The 23,447-nt window shown below is 36.6% G+C and overlaps 1 protein-coding gene across 1 annotated transcript; it reads right to left on the bottom strand.

Moving 5' to 3' along the window:
- Positions 1–12,901: 12,901 nt before the first annotated feature.
- LOC140880397 (uncharacterized) lies at positions 12,902–18,489 on the bottom strand. The gene is made up of 2 exons (XM_073284793.1): positions 18,264–18,489; positions 12,902–13,645 (listed from the first exon to the last, which is right to left on the bottom strand). Exons 1-2 carry the CDS (start codon positions 18,343–18,345, stop codon positions 12,915–12,917), a joined length of 813 nt encoding a protein of 270 aa, XP_073140894.1. The 5' UTR covers positions 18,346–18,489; the 3' UTR covers positions 12,902–12,914.
- Between the last annotated feature and the right edge of the window lie 4,958 nt (positions 18,490–23,447).

The raw sequence follows: 23,447 nt of genomic DNA, 5'->3' as shown, positions 1-23,447 counted from the left end.
CAGGAGACGAAAATTTTGGGTTTCTGCTAATCACGGGGACTAGCTCTATTGATGATACTACTTGGTGACGAGACTAGCTGTAGTATGATATGGTATATCGAGGTAATTGTTCAGATCAGTAAATAAGATTCCTATCGAGTTTTTGCAATAGGTTGTGCCAAGTTGATATTCGGATAGAATATCAGATAGATCTTGTATTGGTCGGATAGTAGCTATTGTGTTAACCAATAATTCATAGAAGTCTGTTGGGAGTAATAGATTTTTTATTCGAATCTTACCTAATGCTTAGAGGTTTCGATGATTGCGAGGTTAGCTATGTTTTCTAACTTGTACCTTGAAAGGAATCAAGATTCAGTATCAGTCTTGGGGTGCGTTAGTTAAATTTCAGTGAAAGACCGATTTTGCACTTGTCGAAGTAGATTTCTTAGAATCGGTTGTCAAGCATGAGATTTTCGATAATTGTGCTGAATAGGGTTCCAATGGATAGTGGACTTGCAGACAGTAGACAAATTTCAGGAAGAGGACTCCATTGTTAGCTTGGGTTTCTTGATAACGGAATGTTGAGTTAGAATCGAGGTTAAGTTCTAGGTTGGACTTTGAGTTTTGTTGTGATTCAGTAAGTGACAAACCATGCAGGTTTTGGGCTGGGTATGGATTGTCAAAAGCTATTTCGAGCAGATGTTTTGTTTGAGATCAGAACTATCAGTGAATGTGATAAGTTGGGTGTGTGTTACATTCTGAGGAATTGCCCTAGATTTTGAGGACGAAATCTTTTTCAAGGGGGGGATAATGTAGTGACCCAAATCTAGAATTTATAATTAATTGGAGATTAATTTAGTAATCATGTTTAGAGTGGGTAAAACATGATTAAGAAAATTCCTATTGGTATCAAGAAGTTGAGAATCGGATTCAAGGCATTCTATAATGGCCCAAAGTGTTTCACGTCATAGGGTGGATCGGAAGCTCCAAACCAGAGTTCGGACCATCCAAATTGTAGCACTTCGGAAGCTCTAAAAGAGTTCAGATGGGTAGGGAGATCGGACGATCCGAACTCAACTAGGGACATGTGTTTGGTGTGCAAGCGATCAGTGGGATGTGTGGCTTGGGATCGAATCATCTGAAGTTGGAGATCGAACTATCCAAAGTACACCAGCCAGGTTTCCAGAGATGAGATCATCAAGATGACATCATATGGCAAGATCAGACGATCCAAAGTGCTAGATCAGATCATCTGAGGTGCTGTGCGGACAGATGTCGCAATTTTAGTACTTGTGGCGATCAATGGAGATCGGACGATCTGAAGGAGCAGATTGGACCGTCTGATCGTGGCCTATTTATAGGGGTCCGAGAGCCCCATTCATTTCTCAATTCCCTCTTCTCTCCTCTCCTTTTATTTGGTGTTTTAGGGTGTTTATAGCCACCTAGGTGGGTCTGAGAGTTGGAGGATCGTCTTCGGAGTAGTAGCAGAGTTGTGCTTAAGTCGTGGGGTCATCATCATCAGCAGACTGACGACAGACGAAGGTATGGTTCTAGATCCCTAAAAATATTATAGAGTATTCATTAGCTTAGTTAAAGCCTTTAGAGCATGATATGTGATGCATGGTTATATTAACTTATAGGCTTGTAACCTAGAGTGGTGTGTCTAGTACTGCCTTAGTAAGGTACGTAAATACTGACTGAGATTGCCAGCGGGTATGCATGATTATGTGTTGCATTTATGTGTCATGATTGCATGTTACTGCTTTGATATATTATGTTGCATATGCATAGATAATATTGATCCAGTGTCTCTTTCGAGATGAGCCAGAGTTGTAGGGTTCTCAGACCTTGTTAGGACGTTGGGACACTGAAAATCACTCCAACTGACGGGTCGCATAGACTCTACTGATCCATGGACATTCTAGATCCACGTTCACTAGAAGTGAGTGGTTGAACCCAGTGATTTGATTCCCCGAGATTACAGCTCATGTCCTAGGTGCCAGTCTGAGAAGTATTGATCAATATATCCCAGATATGATACCCGGGCATTTCATTATGCATGCATCATGTTTGTATGTTTATCCGTACTAGCATACTGAACCTTATGTTCACATCCAGTGTTTTATGTTTTGTCTTGACACCCCATTCGACGGGACAGTTGCAAGTAGTTCATCCAGGGATTTGGAGTGGTGACCAAGATGTGACAGCGGGATTAGCTTTTAGGTTATATTTTATTCAGTTTCATTTGATTGGGTTGTATTATTTGGATTTGTTTAATCGGTTGTATTCTGCCGGTCCAGTATTTATTTGGTTTTTTGCAGTGTATTTCTGATTATGTTAATTTCATGCTTAATTAAGCTTTAATACCTGATTTGTAGGTGACCTAGGTAAGGGTCACTACATGGAAGGTGCCGGAACAATAGCAGGTTCACTGATGTCTTGAATGGTTATTGGAGAAGGAGTAGTCATGACTTAAATTGTCTCAATTTGACTAGAAAATGAAGGTGAGAGAGTAGCAGCTTCAAGGTGAATGTCTTCTTGATTATGATTAGGACTTGGAAAAACTATCAAGGCAAGCTCATTAACATCCATTTATTCAGTCTAATCATTCAAATGTAGTAGAGAGGGAATGATATGTAGAATTTCATCCATCGGATCAGTGATAGAGTATGATGTAGGCAGAGCAATATCATCCATGGTCTTCAAGACCTCATCTGTTGATGTGAGCAGCAGTTCAGGAAATTGATCTGAATGCTGAGCTGAATGATCATCTTGATCGGTCATCATGTCTGTCTGATTGTCAAAAATGGGATTTTCTTGATTCAAGTCATCCTGATCTTTAGAAGTTGATTCTTGAACAGGTTTAACTATAGTAAGAGCAGTGTCAGTATCAAAATGATCTTGCTCAGAAAAAAGTGATCCATAGATGGATGATAATCGGATTGATCTAGATCCTGATGCATTGTCTGAACAGTCATTCCCAGATGGAGTTCATCCATTTCTAACTGACTTATTACAGCATAATCATAAAAAACATTCAAGATTCTTGGATTGAACTGATCTCTTTTATTTCGCAAGAACAGACGAAGCATGCTTTCCTTCATTTTGAGAGCAATGAACTCTTTTCTTTGAAGAGCATAAGATATATCTATGGTCTTAGCCCATTCTAAGATTCTTTGCTCACTATCTGCCAAATTTTGAAACATCTTCCATGAATTGAATTTGGAAAAGTGTACCTTGTTCTTTATTGAACCCATCTATCAAATATTTTCATCTTATCATTCATTTGAGCTGTGACGTTTTGAATATCTTGATTAATGGCAATCTAAGCACTGGAGAGGAATTGAGGCACATCGGTTGCACTGGATCCCTGTTCCTTAAACTGGGTCAAGCTCGATTCCAGACAAGTGGTGTTGGTTTCAACTAGTGGTCGAATTATTTGAGAAACTTTGGAGAGAGGAATAGCCGGAACAGGGGAAGTTTGAACAGCTGGTATTTTCACAATCCTGGGTAGACAAGACCTCTTTTGGTCTGGACTTTGGGTAAAGAAATTATGCTTTCCAAAGTCAGTTGGTCTGATTCTGATTCCTCTGCCTCTAAATCATGAATGATAAGCTTTCGTTTCACTAACTTCGTTCTTGGAGCAACAATCTTCTTGACTGGAGTAGATTTGGTAAGTGATGCTAGAACTTTTTCAACTTCGGTCTGGACAGTGAGATCCTCGATCTCGTCTTCATATGTAGTACCTTTCTTAAATATAATGAGTTGTTTGTTCTTATAGACGTCGATTTCTCTCTCATTCAAAATTTTGTGACGATGAAGTGTAGTTGAAGTTCCCAAGTGTACATTCAACCTATTGAGAATATAGCTTATCTGAACTACAAATCCATGAGACTGAACAGAGAGAATTGTAATCATACTTGTGAAGACTTTAAAGAGTATATGAGACTAGTTGACCGTAGTCCCAGTGGAAATAGCCACCATAATGTCAAATTTCTCCACAGTGATGCCACCATAATGTCAAATTTCTTCATCTGTAGTACTTTTCTTAAAGATAAGTAGTGAAAAATGGATAAGGCTGTATCATCGTCCTCTAATTGCAATCCAGATGAATACTACATCATTTGCAGAGACGGCAGAGACGTGTATATGGAGGAGAAGAAAAAGCAGATTTAAGAAAATAACTTTGAGGAAAAATTTGTCTGATTGGTTCAAGATCGAGGAGCTGCGGATGTATCACAACGCTCCTCTTCCTCCTAGAAAGGAGAGGGATGCTCGGGAGTTTGCTATGAGGAGAGAAAAATATATGTCAAAGATTGGTGCTGCTAGTCTGAGCTTATTTTCAAGGATAAAAATGTGCTATATCTGAGCATCAAACTATCAAACAGACTATGGACTCAGATGAGTTCACAAAGGCAGCTGCAGAACCCTTGTACATGTGGGTTAGGCGATGGAAACAAGAGATTGAATTTAAGAGGATGATGCATGATGCTCATTATAATTAAATGTAATCTCATTTTTGTTTTATGATTAATGAATTCCTTTCTATTTTACTCTTGTTTGTCTCTTTGCTATATGCAAATTTTTGTACTGCCATATCAAGAACTATACATATCAAGTAATTTAAGTAGATAACATATGAAGGACAGATAAATATGTGATCAAATAAGAAGATAACTGATCATATGAATACTAAGGCAAATAAGCAGATAAGTAAAAAAAATGGTCAGATAAGCAAGCAGATAAGTTCTCCCTAAATGCAAGCATCTTAATTTAAATCAATAAACCCAAGAATATTGCAAAATTTAGAAAACTTAGCATCCAGAAGTGGTTTGGTGAAGATATCTGCAACTTGCATATCAGTGGAAACGTACTCCAAACGAATGTCCTTCTAGTTAACATGATCTCGGATGAAGTGATGACGTATATCAATATGTTTTATTCTGGAATGAAGGACTGGATTGCAAGTGATAGCAATTGCACTAGTGTTGTCACAGAAGATAGGTGCCTCAAATGAGTTTACACCATAGTCTCTGAGTTTCTATTGAATCCAGAGCAATTGTGCACAACAACTTCGTGTGGTTAAGTACTCTACTTCAGCTGTAGATTTTGCAATGGAAGTTTCCTTATTTCTGAACCAAGAGATTAGCCTATTACCAAGAAATTGACACACTCCACTTGTGTTTTTTCGATCAATTCTACATCCAGCATAATCAGCATCAGAGTATCCTATAAGATTAAATCTTGAGTCTATAGGATACCACATACCAATATTTTGAGTGTCCTTTAAATATTTTAATATTCTTTTGGCAGCGGCAAAATGTGATTTTTTGGGATCATATTGAAATCTCGCAGATAGACAGACTGAAAAGACAATATATTATCTGCTAGCACTGAGATAGAGCAGTGATCCAATGAGTCCTCTATAATGTGTTTGATCTACTGATATGCCAAATTCATCTTTGTCAAGATTGATAGTAGCACTCATAGGAGTGTTAGCAGCAGTGCAATTCTCCATTCCAAATTTCTTTAGTAGATATTTTGTTTATTTCGTCTGGTTGATGAATATTCTCTTGTCCATCTGTCTGACTTGTAATCCCAAGAAGAATGTTAATTCTTCCATCATACTCATCTCAAATTTCTCTTACATCATCTTTAAAAATCTCTCACAAAGTTTGGGGTTAGTTGACCCAAAGATAATATCATCTACATAAATCTGTACCAGTAATGTATGATCACCTTTAGTGAATTTAAATAAATTCTTATCAACTGTACTTATAATAAATCCATGATCAATGAGGAATAATGACAGAGTGTCATACCAGGCCCTTGGAGCTTGTTTCAATCCATAAAGTGCTTTATTCAGTTTGAATACATGATCTGGATAAGCATGATTGTGAAATCCAGGGGGTTTTCAACAAACACTTCTTCTTGAAACATTTTAGAAAGGTACTTTTGACATCCATCTGAAAAATTTTAAAATCTTTGAATATAACATAAGCAAAAAATATTCTAATAGCATCAAGCCTTGATAATGGTGCAAATGTTTCATCGAAGTCTATGCCTTCTTCCTGTCTGTATCCTTGTGCTACTAACCTGGCCTTGTTTCTAACAACAATGTCATCCTCATTGAATTTATTTTTAAATACTCATTTAGTACCTATCACAGATTTAATAGAAGTCCCAGGGACTAAGTGCCAGACAAGATTACGTTCAAATTGATTGAGTTCCTATTGCATAGCGTCAATCCAATTACTATAAGTCAAAGATTCCTCAATTTTCTTTGGCTCTAATTGGAAAATGAATGCAGTATATAAGAATTCATTTAGCATCTGACCTCTAGTTCTCAAAGGTGCAGATGGATTACCTATTACCAAACTTGGTGGATGAGTCTTGGTCCACTTGAAATTTGGTCCAAGTTGATCTGCTGGATGATGTTGATCTGGTTGAACAAATCCTATGGTTGTTCTGTATTTGGTGCAATATCATTCAACTGTTCACCTGGTGTTTCTTGTTGATGAATTTCCTCGAACTCTACTGGCTCTACTAGGTGCTCTGGTTCACATGGAATTTCTTTGTTTTGTCTGATATGGATTTTTACATGTTCAGCTGTATCTAACCTGGAATCTTCCATCATGTTGCTAATATCATTTATGCTAGAAGATTCATTAGTACAAGATGTTTCATCAAATACAACATGGATTGACTCTTCAACTGTCAGAGTTTTAGTATTAAATACACTGTAGGATTTTCTAAGAGATGAATATCCAATAAATAGACCAGCATTTGATTTGACATCTAGTTCACTGAGATGAGTCTTACCATTGTTGTGCATAAAAAATTTACAACCAAAGTCTTTGAAATATGATATCTTAGGAGTTTTGCCGTACCAGATCTCATAAGGTGTTTTTCCAAATTTCTTATTAATCATTGATATGTTCTGAGTATAACATATTGTATTTACAGATTTTGCCCAAAAATTTTGTGAAATGCCAAAGTCAGCAAGAATTGTTCTAGCAGTCTCTTTTAGAGTACGATTCCTCCTTTCTGCAACACCATTTTGTTGAGGTGTTCTGGCTACAGAGAATTCATGCTTGATTCCAAGATTTTCAAGATAAGCAGACAGAGTTTGATTTGTAAACTCAGTTCAACTGTCACTTCGAATTTTTTCAATATTTTGAGATTTTAATTTTTAAAACGTTTAAAAATTTTGATCAGTTGGGTGGCAGTTTGATCTTTTGATTTGAGAAAAATCACCCAAGTAAATCTTAAAAAATTATCAACAATAACCAAGGTGTACTTCATTACCCCTAAACTCATTACAGGTATTTGACCAAAGAGATCCATGTGCAGTAATTCTACGCTTCTGGAAGAAGAGTTATAACCCTTGTTTTTAAAAGTTGATCTGACTTTCTTACCAAGCTGATAAGCAGTGCAGATCTTGTCTTTGGAAAACTCAATCTTAGGAAGACCAGTAGCCAAATCATTTTTACTCATATTGACTATTGCTTTGAAATTCAAGTGATTCAATCTCTTATGCCACAACTAGTTCTTGTTCATATTTGAAGCAACTAGATAGATAGGATCACTTGGTTGTGCAGATCAGTTAACTCGATAAGTGTTTCCACTTCTTTCACCTGTCATAATGGTTAGTCCAGATAAATCTTTAATAGTACATGTATGTTTGTGAAATTCCACACAATAATCATAGTCACATAATTGACTTATGCTAATCAGGTTGTACTTTAGATTTTCTACTAGCAACATATCTTTGATAACTATGTTACAATGGATAAGCTTACCCTTACCCATAGTCATACCTTTTGAATTGTCTTCGTAGGTGATTTTAGGTCCTGATCCTTTGAAAAATCAAATAACAACTCGATTTCTCCAGTCATATGTCTGGAACAGCCACTGTCCAAGTACTAGACCGATTGCTTTACCAGCTCACTATCTTTTGATCTAAAATCAAAAATGAAAATAACTTTGGTACCATGCCTACTTGGGTCCACGCTGGATTAATCTCTTGGGAATCCATACTTGAATTATCTTTACAGATTTTCCATTTTATGTTCCCCCTAGAGTCAGTGATCGAGCTGATACCTTTCGTGCATTTTGGTGTGGATGCCTAGGGTAATAGTCAGACTGATTGCTCATGTTAGGCTTCCAATATCTCTTAGGAGCAGGTTTGTTTTTGAAATATGATCTATGTTTCGCCATCATAAAATTTTGTCTTTCCTGACCATTTCCAAACCTATTTGGTCTGGTCTTACTCATTCTATATTTTGAACTTTCAGGCTCAACATATCTCAAACCCTTATGTAAAAGTTTGCTCTGTTGAGTTATTGGAGGTTTAACATGAATTTCGGGCTAAAGGTGTTCATATATCGTGCTAATCTAACAAATTTCATATATTTTGAACTGTTGTTTTCCAGACACGACTGAGTATTGGTTTCAGATGAACTGCTTTCATTCATGTTGAAGCCTAAACCAGTTCTATCACAAGTCTGCTTCTGCATTCTATACAGTTTATCTAATAAAATAGAAACCTTGTTCCAAGTGTTTACTAAGTTTTTCAGTCTTTGATTGTAAGATAGGACAACTTGGAGTTCACTTCTCATGTCTGATTTTTCTGTCATTAACAGATTAATTTGAGCCTTTAGACTGTCTGATTCAATAGATTCAGCAGAGTCCATTTGATCTGACTTATATGTTGTGATCTTTCCATCTGTTTTGACTTCCTCAAACTCATGAGATAGTCTTCGATACTCAATAATCATTTCATTTAAAACAGTGATAAGATCTTATCTAGTAAATTCATATGAAGTAAAATCAAATACTTCGCCATCATCTGGTGTTTCTGAATCATCTCCTACCATCAAGCATTTGACAGATTCATCATCTCTTTCACTTGAAGATGTTTCTAAACAAGATGAATCATTATCTGATTCGGCCCACTTGTTGTTACTTTCTTCAGCCATCAGTGCTTTTTCCTCCTTTTTCTGAAGTTCTTTCTTTCTTCTTTGAAAATTTTCTTGTGAGATGTTCTCTTCTCATCCCTCTTTAGTTTTGTATATTCAGCTAAGAAATGTCCTTTCTTGCCACAGTTATAGCAAGCTTGATCATCATTGACCGGTTTTTTTCTTCTAAAACTGGATTTGTTTGTGCTCTGGAAGTTCTTGTGATTCTTTCTCATCAACTTCCCAAACTTCTTGACAAAGAGTGACATAGCATCGCTACTAATTTGATATGTAGTCTTGCTAGTAGATGATTCATTTGATGCAGTCAGAGCCTTAGTAACTTGTGGATTAGATGGTCCTACCTCAATTCTTACTCCCAGCTCAAACTCATAAGCTTTGAGATCTGAAAACAGATCATGCAGCTCAATCTTATTGAGGTCTTTAGATTCCCTCATAGCAATTGTTTTAACATCTCATTCACGGGGCAAAGCTCTCATGACTTTCAGAGCCATTTCTTTGTTACTATATTTGTTTCCTAAGGCATTCAGCTCAATCATTATACTGCTGAATCTTTCATCAAATTTACTCATTGTTTCTTCAGGCTTCATTTTGATGCTATCAAACTTTTTAATAGCCACCATGAGTTTATTTTCTTTCGTCTGTTCATTGCCTTCACACAGTTGTATGAGTTTTTTCCATATTTTCTTTGCTATGGTGCAAGTTTTGATCTTGCTAAACATGCTCTTATCCAAGGTTTTGTAAAGTATATATCTTGCCATATTGTCCAAGTTTGCTTTCTTTTTATCCTCAGTTGTTCATTCTGATCTGGGTTTCTCTATCATCTGAGGTGCTCCTTTAGTGACAGCAACTGCAGTGTTTGATTTCATGATCTTCATTGGCCCATCTATGATGATATACCACATATCATCATCTTGAGCAGATAGATGTGTCTGCATAAAAATTTTCTAATCATCATAGTCTTCCTTAGAGAACATAAAAATTTTGTTAAATGAAGTCCTGACTTATCAAGAGCAGTTCAAGTTTAAGCAAATAAACCCATTTTGATACCAATTGTTAGGATTGAAAGCGTGTGTAGAGGGGGGGGGGGGGAATACCCACTTGAAAATATTTTGATAACTTGAGCTGATCTAACAGCTTGTTTTTGACAAATAATTTGCTTAAATATGATTATGCTCGAAAGAACTGATCTGATCAGGCGGAAGTTTCCTCCTTGCAAAATTGAACTGGAAAGATTAATGGAGATCATATAATATAGTGCAGTACGTAAAGATAAGGGACAAAAGATTTTTATGGAAGTTCGAAGTTTAAACTTCTACGTTTTCCCTTCTTCTGTTTCCAGAAGAATTTCACTAGAAGAGTTTGATTTACACAACTACTTGTACAAATCTGATCCGATCAATCCTTGAAAGGAACTCCTAGTATCAACTTCTCAATACAGATCACTATCTATCTGAGTTACAAGTTTAAATTCTCAATGTAAGATGCTTTGACAAGCTGATCTGAATATCACGAAGTGATCTTAATTAATTGATCTGATGTAAGCAATAGGCTTGAACTCTGTATATAGAACTTTGATCTTCAGCATGTCTGACTACGTGAACTTTCAAATGAAGGCTTGATAATCTTTTAAACTTAGAATCACGACATAAAAATTTGGCAAAAAGTTATTGATCTCTGAGTAGAATCAAGTATTTATAGTAGCTCCTTCTACAACGTTCAAAAAAGTAGCCGGTAGAATGTTTATTTGTGTTTCATCTGGCATTGAAGCAGAAGATGACACGTGTCCTCGTGCCTTTCCAAATATAGTGGATAATTTGAATCAGTGTTGAGTACGGAGGCTAACGTTTATATCCCAACAACTTTCTTTGTCTTTTTGTTAGTTTTACTGTGTAGCTTTGATCTGGTCTGATCATTCGATCTGATCTCATATTTGCTTCTTATTTGTTTCTAGATGAAGTGTTTTCATGAGAGCTTTTGCTCTGGTCTTTATGTATCCAGACTGATATATTGATTTGTCTTGATATATGATCGATTTTGAGCTAATGTACTTTGTTCTTGGTTTTGTTCTGATTGATTTGCTCGTTCATCAACTGATCTGCTCGTTCATTACCAAAATTATGAAGTTATCTTTATCAATAAATATTTACATTACCTACATAGTATTATTTCTTTTTTAGTAATTTTGACAATAAAAATATCTTTTAATATCAAACACATAAATATTTTTAAGTTGTTTAAAATAAGTTCATCCAAACACTTTAACAACTTATTTTAAAAATAAGAACTAACAACTTGTAAGATTCGAAAACAACTTATAAATTGTTTTTAGTAAGTGTAGTCAAACACCCCCCTTAGTTTATACTCACTCATACACAAAAAAAACTCCAATAAGTGGATTTCACGAATCAATTTTGTGAGATGAATTTTTGATCTGATAAAAGATATTATTTTTTAATGTGAAAAAACATCATTTTCATTTCAAATATGACACTATTTTTAGCCTCTGTGATGGAGATTCTTAAGAATAGTATATAATAGATACAGTTACGAATACTTTTCACTTAAATCCAAAGAATGGCGGCCCATGTTCCGTGAACCATCAAAGAGAGCCCTTAATCACATGCACTATTTCACCTAAAAAATACGATCCCTGGATGGAAAAATATAGTCGCTTTCTGAAATGAAATCTGCCTTGGAGTGATGCATTATTAGAGACATGAACCAGACAAGTTCCAATGCATTATGGGGCCATATTCCATTTTGGGTGGCCACCAAAGGGTTTCAACTTCACCAAGGCCGAGGCTGCCATATCTCTCACAAGTCTTTTCCCATTAGACCTTTCTTTTTTTATACACCATCAATATCCAACTTGGACGTTTGATTAAAAACAGAGGGTCCTTTCATCCCTTGTACTGTTTGATAGAGATCTCAAATTCATCAATCTGGCTAAAAAATTTGAACCCATGACATGCTCACACACACGCACAAGTCCTGTCATTATCTCACCCAAATTCACACCACATCGTCGAATAATACAGTTCCTGAATGTGAATTTCCAATGTATTTATATAAATTAGAGTTAATTAACAAGTCAGTATTGCTACTATGGATCAATTTCTCGATTGTTAAGTGGCCCTTGACGATGTCAGTCTGTCTTAGAATCGAGTAAAATTTCATAGCCAAATAGCATGAATTGTATACCAGTGAAGATGTTCTATCGAGTATCGGTGATTGCCATACTCCAACATCACAGTGGTTGAAATAAAAGTTTAAGCAGTTTATTCAGACTTTTTTTTTACCCCTTAGCTTGAGAGTCGAACTCATCTAATTTTGGGTAGGAGTTTAGATTTAGATGGGTCAGTGCAGGTCTCGGGCCCTAGTGGACCAGATCCATTGCCATCATAGATTGACACGTCACTTTATTCTCAAGTGTTGGACGAGATCTCGAGTTCGAGACCCAATTGGATTGCTCATATTTCTAATAAACCTTTCTTGGGGTGTTTCTAGCTCAATACGGATTATTTGTTCAAAGAAAAATCTCGGGGACTTGGACCGTTAGGGACATTATTCGGGATTCCACGTGCGTTCGATTTTGGCATTTTAGGACTTTATAAGGTTTGGTTCGAAACTGAACTATTGGCTTCATCTATAATATCGTTTATTTCCTTCTGTAAATTTAATACTGGGTCAGTTACTAAGCTCAAATTCAAACTAAATATATTTCATTTCCTCTCTGCTTAAGTTGGGAGTTCTTGACAGCTCCTTGCTCAGTAAAATACAAGAACCAACATGGACTTTGGAGAATCTGAACTGAACACCCTGAATAAGATTAATAGAAACAGAGTATTATCGGGTTCTTAAAAATTAATGGGCGAAGAACGTATATATTTCCATCCATATAACACTGTGTAATACTAAACAGAGGAGAAAAGTAATTGACATTGTTTAACCTGATTATAATTCTTCACTGATGCTGAAGCTCTCATCAGCTGGAGTCTCATAATTGTTTGACTCATCAGAAGCGCTCCATCTTTGTTCATCTACATAGGAATCTTCAACTGCTTCCGAAGTTTCAAATTCGTTAGGTTCAATAATTTTATCATTTGATGAATCATCATAAATTTGCATTTCAGCCGATCTGATAGACTCCAGCATGAGGTGAACTCCACTGACCACATCGTATACCATCAGCCCAATCCGTCCTCCAATCCAACTTCCCAAATGACTTCCAACCAAATAACCAAATCTCCCAAATCTTTGCTCTCCAACAAAACCGATTGAATAGGTTCCGGCCAGTGTACCTGTGCCCCGAAGAAACCCTTCTGTTACAGTTCCCCCAAAGTAAACAGCTTCAAAAAAATCCCATCCTGAAGAAATGATAGGGCCAATAATGCGTTTGGCTTTCCGGGTCGCTAGTTTTGCTGCCTTTGCTCCTTCTTTCTGGGCTACTTTGGCTGCATCTATAGCAGTCATGCCTTGGTTAAGTGCATCAGCCAAGGCAGTCTCGATTGCTCCATTCCTTCTACTCTCTACATGAACCACCCTAATGTTGTAGAAATAGAGTTTGACACCTTCTTTTACCAAACATGAAAGGGTTCCAGAGCTACCATCAAAACAATTCAAGAGAGTAAATCTTCCACTTTTGGATGCAGCCTCTTCGCCAACCAATTGTCTACACTTTTCAGCTTCATAAATAAAATAAACATAAATCTAGCAATGTTTAATCCTACAAAAGATACATAAAGATAACTGCAGCAAAAAAGGACAAGAAGATTAGAGGGACGAGAAACTGAATGTTTTCTTATCGATTCAGGATTATAGCATGTACAAATAGTCAAATACCTAGAAAAATAGATAGCAGTTGAGGGCGAATTTCAGGACCATAAAAATCAGAAATTTTGATTTATGGTAACTTCCAAATTTATTCAAATCAAGAAATAGCAAACAATCCCTTTTTTTTTTTTTATCAACATTAACAAACAAAGGACACAAGTGCAAAGCCCAAACACTACAAAAAAAGGGCCTATCTTCGATGGTTTTTTCGGTTTTAAAAAAACGTGGCAAATTCAATTTTTTTTACTGTTTGGCCAAATTTAGAAACAGTATAGGAAAACCATTGCTAAACTTAGCGATGATTTAGTAACACCGTCGCAATATTTAGCTGCCAAACGGTTTTACAACAAAACTGTTGTAGAGGTTTGCACGAAAACCATAACTAATTATTTTATATAAACCCTTCACACCTTCATTTCCTTGGCGTGCTCCGGTGGGGTCCCTTTTTTTTTTTTTTCCTTTTTTCATTGTTTAAGTGATCTTTGTACAGATTAACATATTTTATCATTTTCATTTTTGCAGATTAACGCAGATCCGGCTTGTACTCAATATTTGTGGCGCAATTGCTTCGTAAAATTTTGCTACTGTTTTCAGATATAGTATTTTAAAATGTGTTTATGATTTACCTGTTTTATGTTAAACATTTGTGCAAATTTATTGTTCTATATTAGATATAATATTTGTATGGTTGCATGTAAGATATACTACTAGTATTATGTATGTGATTATTATTGTGTTTTTATTATTATATATGGTTATTTTATTATTATTGGATTATATTTATTATTTAAAAATAATTTACAAAAAATATATATTATAATTTACTAACAAAAATATTAATCATGAAAAATAGCAACGATTTGCCAAAAACCATAACGAAACCGATCCAGTTTTATTGGCACCGTTCCCGTTTTTGCAATGGTTTATGATACACCGTTGCAATATTTAGCAATATTTATTAGAACTGATGCTACAGTAGCAGCGGTTTATCAGAACCATCACTATAACAGCACCGTTTTAGACGGTTTATAGCAAACAGTTGCAAATTTAAGCAACAGTTTTTAAAGAAAACCTTTGTGAATATTGCAACGGCTGTTTACTACCATCTCTGGAGTCATCAACGAGCAAAGTTGCAACTCATTCCGGAATCGTTGCAAAAACCATATTTGCGATGGTTTTTGCAACGGTTCTGGATGTTGCTGTACCCAGCCTTTTTGGTAGTGAAAAAATGTTATTTTCAATCAACAAAAAGTATAATACATTTTTAGCATCAATAACAATCTTAGATCCTCCCGAGCTTCCAGAATTACATGATACACGATGACAATACTTAAAAAATATTGTGTAGTTAATTATCAACTGCATAAATCCCAAGATTGTTGAGGTAACCTAAAATGCTACATTTTTTTTTTCTTTATGAGAAACACAATGCTACTGTTTATGTTCAGGACCAGTGCCAATGACAAAGATTGAACCTAGAGTGCCATCTATTGGTGAACAAGATTGACCTATCATTCAAGATCGTGTATCCTATACGATACGGTTAAAAATATAAAAACTATGGTGGGACAACCTTCCATAATCTCGAACTTTTGGCTGTGGTAGTTTCTGAACATGGTATTAGAATCCGAAGTCAACAGTTCAAGATTCTTGGGAGTACAATCTACGTAGTATTTTCATCGAGTTGGTCTCATCCTTTCAGGTGGTTTCTAGGCCTTGGTTAACCACTAACCGACCAAATGCATAATAAGTCTGGAAATATGCTCCCAATCTCCGGCTTAAATGTGACGAGGCAAATAAAGTATAAAAATAATATTGCTGAGCCTCTTAGTGCAAGCTCAAACTCTTAGGAAAAGTAATTTCCATCAAGAATAAAAAACAGCTTCAACTGTAAGTTTTTTACACCATATCAGGAATGGAGTATGTTCTCAAACACACCATGAATCTGTCAATGAAGGAGCAAATGAAGATATTGGCAAGTGAACATAAGAATGGAGCTATGTCAGAATGCAAGGTAGAATATGATGGGAAAGGGGAGATATGTCTCAAGGAGAACAGATTAAATATGTCATATTGGATCCATGGGAACAATTAAATACGTGTTTGGTGTCGTCAATGGAAAGCACTCCGAGACCCCTGTTAAGAAATGGCGACCTAATTTGATTTGCTAGAGAAGAGTAAGATGAATTAGTTTGACACTCTGATGATCGACATGTTGGGTTAATGATAAGTCCTGTGTCAATTTTCCCACATTTTACTTGTTTTCGTGGTTGTTTGCAGGTTCAATAGGTATTGATAATCGAGAGACTAGTCATGTTAAAAAAGGGCAAACATCTTTAAAAAATGTGAAGAATTATTAAGGTAAAATCCAGTACAGTACTGTTACAATGCCCCACGTTGAAATATTAAACTAATAAAGAGTGGCTTATAAGCCCATGAGGTTATAAGCACGAATCATATAGCATATTTAGAACTTTATTTTGTCAAATTCATGCTTATCTGGCGTTTTTGTCCCGAGTTTTGTATTAAAATTGCATATTTTTATCATTAGTAGATTTGACTAAAAATTGGAGAAAGCTTGAAAATGGAAGAGAAAGTCAAACTTTACGGTGTCAACTTGGAATTTGGCCGGAAAACAAGGGAGAATTACAAGAAACAAGAAGAATTTTCGAAAATAAGTGTCCAGACTCGGCAAGGGTCCATGCACCAACGTAGATACGATCCCGAAATATTGCTGAAAAATTAATGCACGGACCCATGTCAGGACCATGCACAGACATGGACCACTATTCGGACGTGGCACGGTGACCGTGTAATTTCGCAGAAAATCTCAAAATTTCTGCACAGAATTTCGGGAAACTGAAAAACCTCTTTTTTTGGGCTGGAATTAGAGGATTCTTTGAAGAGTTTTTGGAAAATATATAAAAGGAAAACCTTGGGCAACTTGGAAGGATTTTTGGACAATTTCACAAGGGATTCTTTGGGCACGATCCTTTTGGTGGCTGACGAAGGAGGAGGCACTAAAGAAACCAGATTTTTCAAGCTGGAATTTCTATCATCCCTCGTTCTTTAATTAATTCCTTGATGTTAGAGACAATTTTGATGTTTGTTTTCATGTTTATGGACTATATTTTCCTTTAACTAAGGCAGAGAGATTGAGCCGAGATTAATTTATGTTTGACATGTGGTTTTATGTTTGAGATATTTCGTTTATTCTCATATCACTAATTGTTGATATTCTTCTCGTTATTTTACATTTCCAGTGGATTTGAAGAAAAATATGAATAAAGAAAAGACCAAAGGACCTGCAGCGGCACATGAAGATATATTTATTTATTTTATGTTTCCAGTGGACCTGTGGTGTACTCAGAGTTCAGACACAGAAGAAAGTTTACTGATTTATGGTAAGGCACCATTTGGAATCCTATAAATGCTTCCATAATTCCACTCATCGGACGTCGAGGGTTACACATCTAAGCCAATAAAAAAAAACTATGGCTTGGGAAGTAGAAATCAACGAAACAATGGAGAATACTGTGACAACAACATTGTCAAACACTATGATTCTTTTTTACTTTCTATAATCTGGATATTTTCATGTGACTAACTTGCTGGTGGTATAAGTTCAGCTTCGATCTCAATTGATAGTTTGAATTCTTTGATGTTTTGATTTGACCGAGTAACTTATATTAATTGCTGCAATGCTTTTGATTTGCTTGCCACAAATTGATTGGTTAATTATTTGAAACCTGAAAACTTGGAGAGTGGATAAAGATAGAAGGTTAATAATATATAATTTGGTGTTTTGTAGAACTGGGGAGAATATATAAAATACAAATTTTCTGAGGCCTGTAGCAAAAAAAATCACAGATTGGGATGCATTCTCAAATTACCTTCTTGCATTTATTAAAATGAGAAATGATATCCCCACAACTCTGATAAGCTGAAAATATGTCATATGATCAAAATGATTATCATTGACCAATACATTGCGAATTTCTAAATCTGAAAATACTAGTTTTCTACTCATTATGTAAGTAAATTACTTCCCTGGGGATGAATTCACACGGCTGTTTGATTTAACATTCTCATTAAGCGAAACGAGATTCAGTAACTATAAGCAGAACTACTTTAACAATGGTGAATCTTAAAGAACAGTCAGAGCCATTTTCTGAGTCGATGTCGTTTTTAATCACGGTATATAATTAAGTTCATAAGGTGAGATTTTTCCAAAAATGTCTGTACGCAAAATAGCACTTACACAACACGCTACTAAACTGTGATCACTTTATTTCGATTCAATTTCAACAAGCATGGTTCAACTATTTTCATATTCAAACAAATAAGCTTCAATCATCGTCAACTCAATCAAATAAACTGAATCCATTTAGGGTTCTAAAAACTTTCCAAATTCTCAATTCGACACCCAAAAGAGGGAAAATAGAGAAAAGGAAGCAACAATTGGATTACCAGCGATGCTGAGAGCAATGATGGCAACAACGAAAAGCAGCAACTGGATCCTCTTCTTCTGAACAATCGTCATCTTCGCCATAAATTCCTTCCTGTAATGCTCCCAACAAAGCCCAATTCAAAGAACATCCATGGGTGGAAAATGTCTAAATAACTCATTTACTTTAAAAAGCAACTGAAATATAAGACTACACGTTTAGTATAACTTTTCTTCTTCCTATTTTTTTCTTTTAAAAAAATTGGTTATCCATCAATAAAATAATAGTGATTATCGGATTTGCGTGTGATGTATAATTTTTTTTTTTTTTTTTTTTACTGGAGACCAACTGGTTTTTGAACGGATTGACCGTTTGTGGGGACGATTGAGCGGAGGCTACTTTAGCCAACTGCTTCGGTCTCTTTCTTTAAATCAGTATTTTTAAAATCGGACCGAACTGACCGATTCGACCGAAAACCGGTCGCCGTTCCGGTCCGGGTCTCTACCAAGAACCGGAAAATCGATCCAACCGGTCAGAACCGGTCAAAACCGGTCAAAGAACCGATTGGATCGTTCAATAACCGAAAAATCGGTTTTTCGAAATTTTTTTATTTTTTTAAAAAATTTAAATTTTTTATTTTTAAAACTTTAAATTTAATATTTATATATATATATATATGATTATTTGGAATTCGTACTTCATTAAAAAAATTATTTTAATAATTATTGGTTTTTTAAATTAAATAATTAATTATTTAAATAATTTATAACTGCAATTGATATTTTAAATATATTTACATATTTATTTAGCTTTCAAACTAGGACAAATATATATATTTTTGTCTATTTATATATATTTTTGAGTTTTTAAAATTCAAAATATATTATTTATTATATTATATAACGTTTTTCGGTTCGACCTTCCGGTTAAAACGGTCCGACCGATTGGATCGTTGTTTTAGGTAGACCGGTCCGGTTATAAAAACACTGCTTTGAATTATACCGCTCAGACCATAGGCCCATCCGCATCCAGTAGGGAGAATCCGATGCCCAAAACCAACAGCATGCACTCCACCCCAGTTTTACCACACAGTTCGAGGTTGCTTGGGTGTCACGCCCCAAAACCGGGGTTAGTCGACATCAGCGTTCTTTAACAATTTAACGTTGAAACAACAAGTCTCATAATACAAACTTTAACCAAAAACCAGTATATGATTAATGACAAAATATGAGACCTCGATTCCAAACAACTAATCTCGGGATTAAACAACAATAAGGCATACAATAACCAAAGGTTAAAAGCAATAAGATTTTTTTTTTTTGAAAATAGTGCCTCGCTCGATCCGCATGATCTTGCGGATCGAGCGAGCAACTTTTGCCAAAGTTACTGCCCGAAAAACTCAGCCCTCGCTCGATCCGTAAGATCTTGCGGATCGAGCGAGCCACAAAATTTCCAAAACAGAACTGCATCAAAATGCCCTCGCTCGATCCGCAAGATCTTGCGGATCGAGCGGCGACAGAAACAGAGTAGAAACAGCAGAAATCATGCTAGAACTTGAGTCCAAAACCAACAACATTTTATCATGCATTACAATCACAAATTCTCCAACTAATACATGAAATTCTAGGGTTACACAACCGCTCAAAAATATTGGATTTATAACGACAAACTTTCAACACAGCTCGCATAAACAATACAATAACATAACGAAGTTTGATATCTAAACATGTTCAAATACAACTAGGTAGACATGCTGACACGACTTCTATACCGAGTCTCACTACTAGCTCTCCCTCTTGTTGCTAACCAGGCCTTCGCTGACTTGGTCCTGTCCCACCTGTTGCCAAGTACACATACAAAACAAAGCAACAGCCGGATAAACCAGTGAGAATGACATTCCCAGTAAAAACAACATAACAAGTAATGAATATACAACATGCTATCAAAACAACATATTCATGTCGAAGCTAATGATATGCATGTCTTTAAAACCAGGATATCAATTCTGATAAACAAGGGAGTACTGCTCTGCTTTTGGGATCCCGAGGATGAGATCACGTAACGACTCACCGACTCTCCCAATCGAGGTGGTGCCACGTATCCCAATCCTCTAGACTTTGAGCAACCATAATGAGTATGCTAGCACTAGGCAAAATACTACAACCTAGGCCACTCAATCATAGTTCCCAAACGTCTAAACAAAAAGGGCGATTCTGCCCGCTGAAATCAAAGTAGGCTCAAGATGAATGCATAACAGAAACATAACCATAAGCCACATAACAAAACTCAATCAATCAACAGAATACCAGTTCCACATGCTAGAACAAGTATCGATGCAATATGTGATTTAAAAAGGGAAACTCGAGAACCAACAGTCCGAGTATGCTATCCCGCTACGATGACTGCTTTTACTTTTCAAGGCAGTAGTTCCAACTTCTGGAAAGCTACAACAAAAGATTGTATCAAAGTCTAACCAATCTAAACAACAACAAGGCTCAAGGTAATTCTTTATACCGTTCTTCGTCCAAATCTCTGAAACGAACAAATGCTGTTAATCTTGGGCTTGACAAGCTCCAAACGAATCTGTTCAGATACCAATAAATGATCAATAGCCACGATCAACTTACAAGCCAAGATCACAACTCAAAAACGGTTCGAAATCCCCAAAACTCAAACCGAGGGCATAACGGCTATAAACTGAAAAAACCGACAACGCAGACAGCAGTTCAATAGCGATATAATCTCATAACAATGCTAATACCACAACAACAAGGCAATCCCAACAAATCTCAAAACTCAAACTTTCGAAAATGGCTTTCAAAAATCATAACAATTCCAAACGTCGCTCTATTTCAAAACCGACAAATAATAAACGATCAGAACACTGTAGAGAACAACATACTCGAATCTAGAATGATTCTAACAACATCCAAAAACTAGAATGTATCTGATCGTAGAAAAACTTACGATAGAACGAAGCTCTCGCTGCAGTGATCGCTAAACTACCTTCAGAAATAAATTCCAACGGCCGGATCGAGCTCGGAAGGAAATCTGAAAGCTCAAAACTCAAAAGGGGCGTTTCAATGGAGGCTCACGATTTTGGAGAGGAAGATGAAAGCTTTACCCAATCAATTCTAAGTGTAGATAATATATAAAAATCAATATTTGCGTTTTAGTCCCTGAAATTTCCAAAATTTGCAAAAAGGACCCTGATCAAAATCAAACCGGCTCAAGAACTCTGTAATCTCTGATTAACTCAAATAAACTCATTTAAGATAAAAACGGGGCGTTACAATTCTCCCCCACTAAGAAAAGATTTCGTCTTCGAAATCAACGAGAACCACAACTCAAGATAGAATAAAGAACTAAAGACAGTAAGAAGAACTCACGTCATCCAAACAACTCTGGAAAATGCTGTCTCATGTCAGACTCTGTCTCCCAAGTCGCTTCCTCGACTCCGTGACGGCTTCACTGCACTTTTACTAACGGAATCAACTTGGTTCTGAGTTGCTTTTCTTTTCGATCAAGGATCTGAATCGGTCATTCAAAATAGCTCAGAGTCTCGTCTAACTCGGCTTCGTCAGGCTGAAGGATATGTGAAGGATCTGGATGATACTTTCGCAGCATAGAGACGTGAAAAACGTCGTGAATACCAGATAAAGACGGAGGAAGTGCAAGCCTGTAGGCAAGATCACCTATCTTCTCGAGAATCTCGTATGGCCCGATGAATCTAGGAGATAACTTTCCTCTCTTACCGAATCTAACGGTGCCTCTAAACGGAGAAATCTTAAGGAAAACGCGGTCTCCCTGCTCGAAACTCAGAGGTCTACATCTGACATTCGCATACTTCGCCTGTCTATACTGAGCTGACTTCATTTTGGTCTGAATGATCTTAACCTGCTCTGCCATATCTCTAAGCATATCCGGTCCCAAATCTGGTGACTCGGACAAGTCATCCCAAAATAACGGAGATCGGCATTTCTTACCATACAATGCCTCAAAAGGCGCCATACCGATACTCGCTTGGAAGCTGTTGTTGTAAAAAAACTCGACAAGAGGCAAAGAATCCTGCCAACTAGTGCCAAAGTCTAGCACTACCGCTCGCAGCATATCCTCTAACGTCTGGATAGTCCGCTCTGACTGTCCATCCGTCTGAGGATGATAAGCTGTACTCAGATGCAATCGAGTACCAAGTGCCTCCTAAAGACTATGCCAGAAGTGCGAAGTGAATCTAGGATCTCTGTCTGAAACGATCGACTTCGGCATTGCAATCTCACAACATTGCTAACATACAACTCAGCCATCTGATCATGACGATACGTCATCCTGTACGGAATAAAACAAGCAGACTTCGTCAATCGGTCGATCACTACCCAAATAGCATCGCATCCTCAAACGGATCGTGGTAGCTTCGTGACGAAATCCATGGAAATGTGATCTCATTTCCATTCAGGAACAGATAGACTGTGCAACAGACCTCCGGGTCACTTCCACTCTGCTTTTACCTGCTGACAATTCAAACACCGAGATACAAACCTCGCTACGTCGCTCTTCATTCTCTTCCACCAAAACTGAATCTTCAGATCGTTGTACATCTTACGACCTCCAGGATGAACGCTGAACCGACTGCAATGAGCCTCTCGGAGAATACGCTGTCTCAACTCCAGAATATCAGGCACAACAATACGGTTATTCACCAACAAAACATCATCTCTAACCTGGAATTCAGACTGATGTCCCGATCTGACTTTCTCTACTGAAACCTGAATGCTCGGCTCAGACTTTTGTGCTTCTCTGATTGCAACAAACAACTCCGGCTCGGCTTGAATAGCAAACACTCTGATAGTCTCCCTATCTGTTTCAAACTCTAAACCAAAAGTGCGACAATCACCGATCAACTGAGAAACACCGATAGTAGAAAGAGATAAAGAACATAGCTTTCGGCTCAAGGCATCTGCAACTGCATTTGACTTTTTCGGATAATACTTGATTTCACAGTCAAAATCCTTCAACAGATCTAACCATCTTCTCTGCCTCATATTCAGTTCTGCCTGTGAAAACAAGTACTTAAGGCTCTTATGGTCAGAAAAGATATCGAAAGACTCACCATAAAGATAGTGACGCCATATCTTCAAAGAAAAGACGATCGCAGCTAGTTCAAGATCATGAACCGGATAACGAGTCTCGTGCGGTTTCAGCTGCCTCG

The sequence above is a fragment of the Henckelia pumila genome, chromosome 2 (assembly GCF_033568475.1).
Source record: "Henckelia pumila isolate YLH828 chromosome 2, ASM3356847v2, whole genome shotgun sequence".
NCBI classification, from domain to species: Eukaryota; Viridiplantae; Streptophyta; class Magnoliopsida; order Lamiales; family Gesneriaceae; genus Henckelia; species Henckelia pumila.
The sequence above is the reverse complement of the archived record's forward strand: the minus strand, read 5'-3'. Positions and strand labels throughout refer to the sequence as shown.

Excerpts from the sequence above, each read along its gene's own strand:
- LOC140880397 (XM_073284793.1), bottom strand. The coding sequence starts at position 18,345 with ATGGCGAAGATGACGATTGTTCAGAAGAAGAGGATCCAGTTGCTGCTT. Across the intron at positions 13,646-18,263 it reads CATTGCTCTCAGCATCGCTG|CTGAAAAGTGTAGACAATTG; the intron begins GTAATCCAATTG and ends TTATTTATGAAG.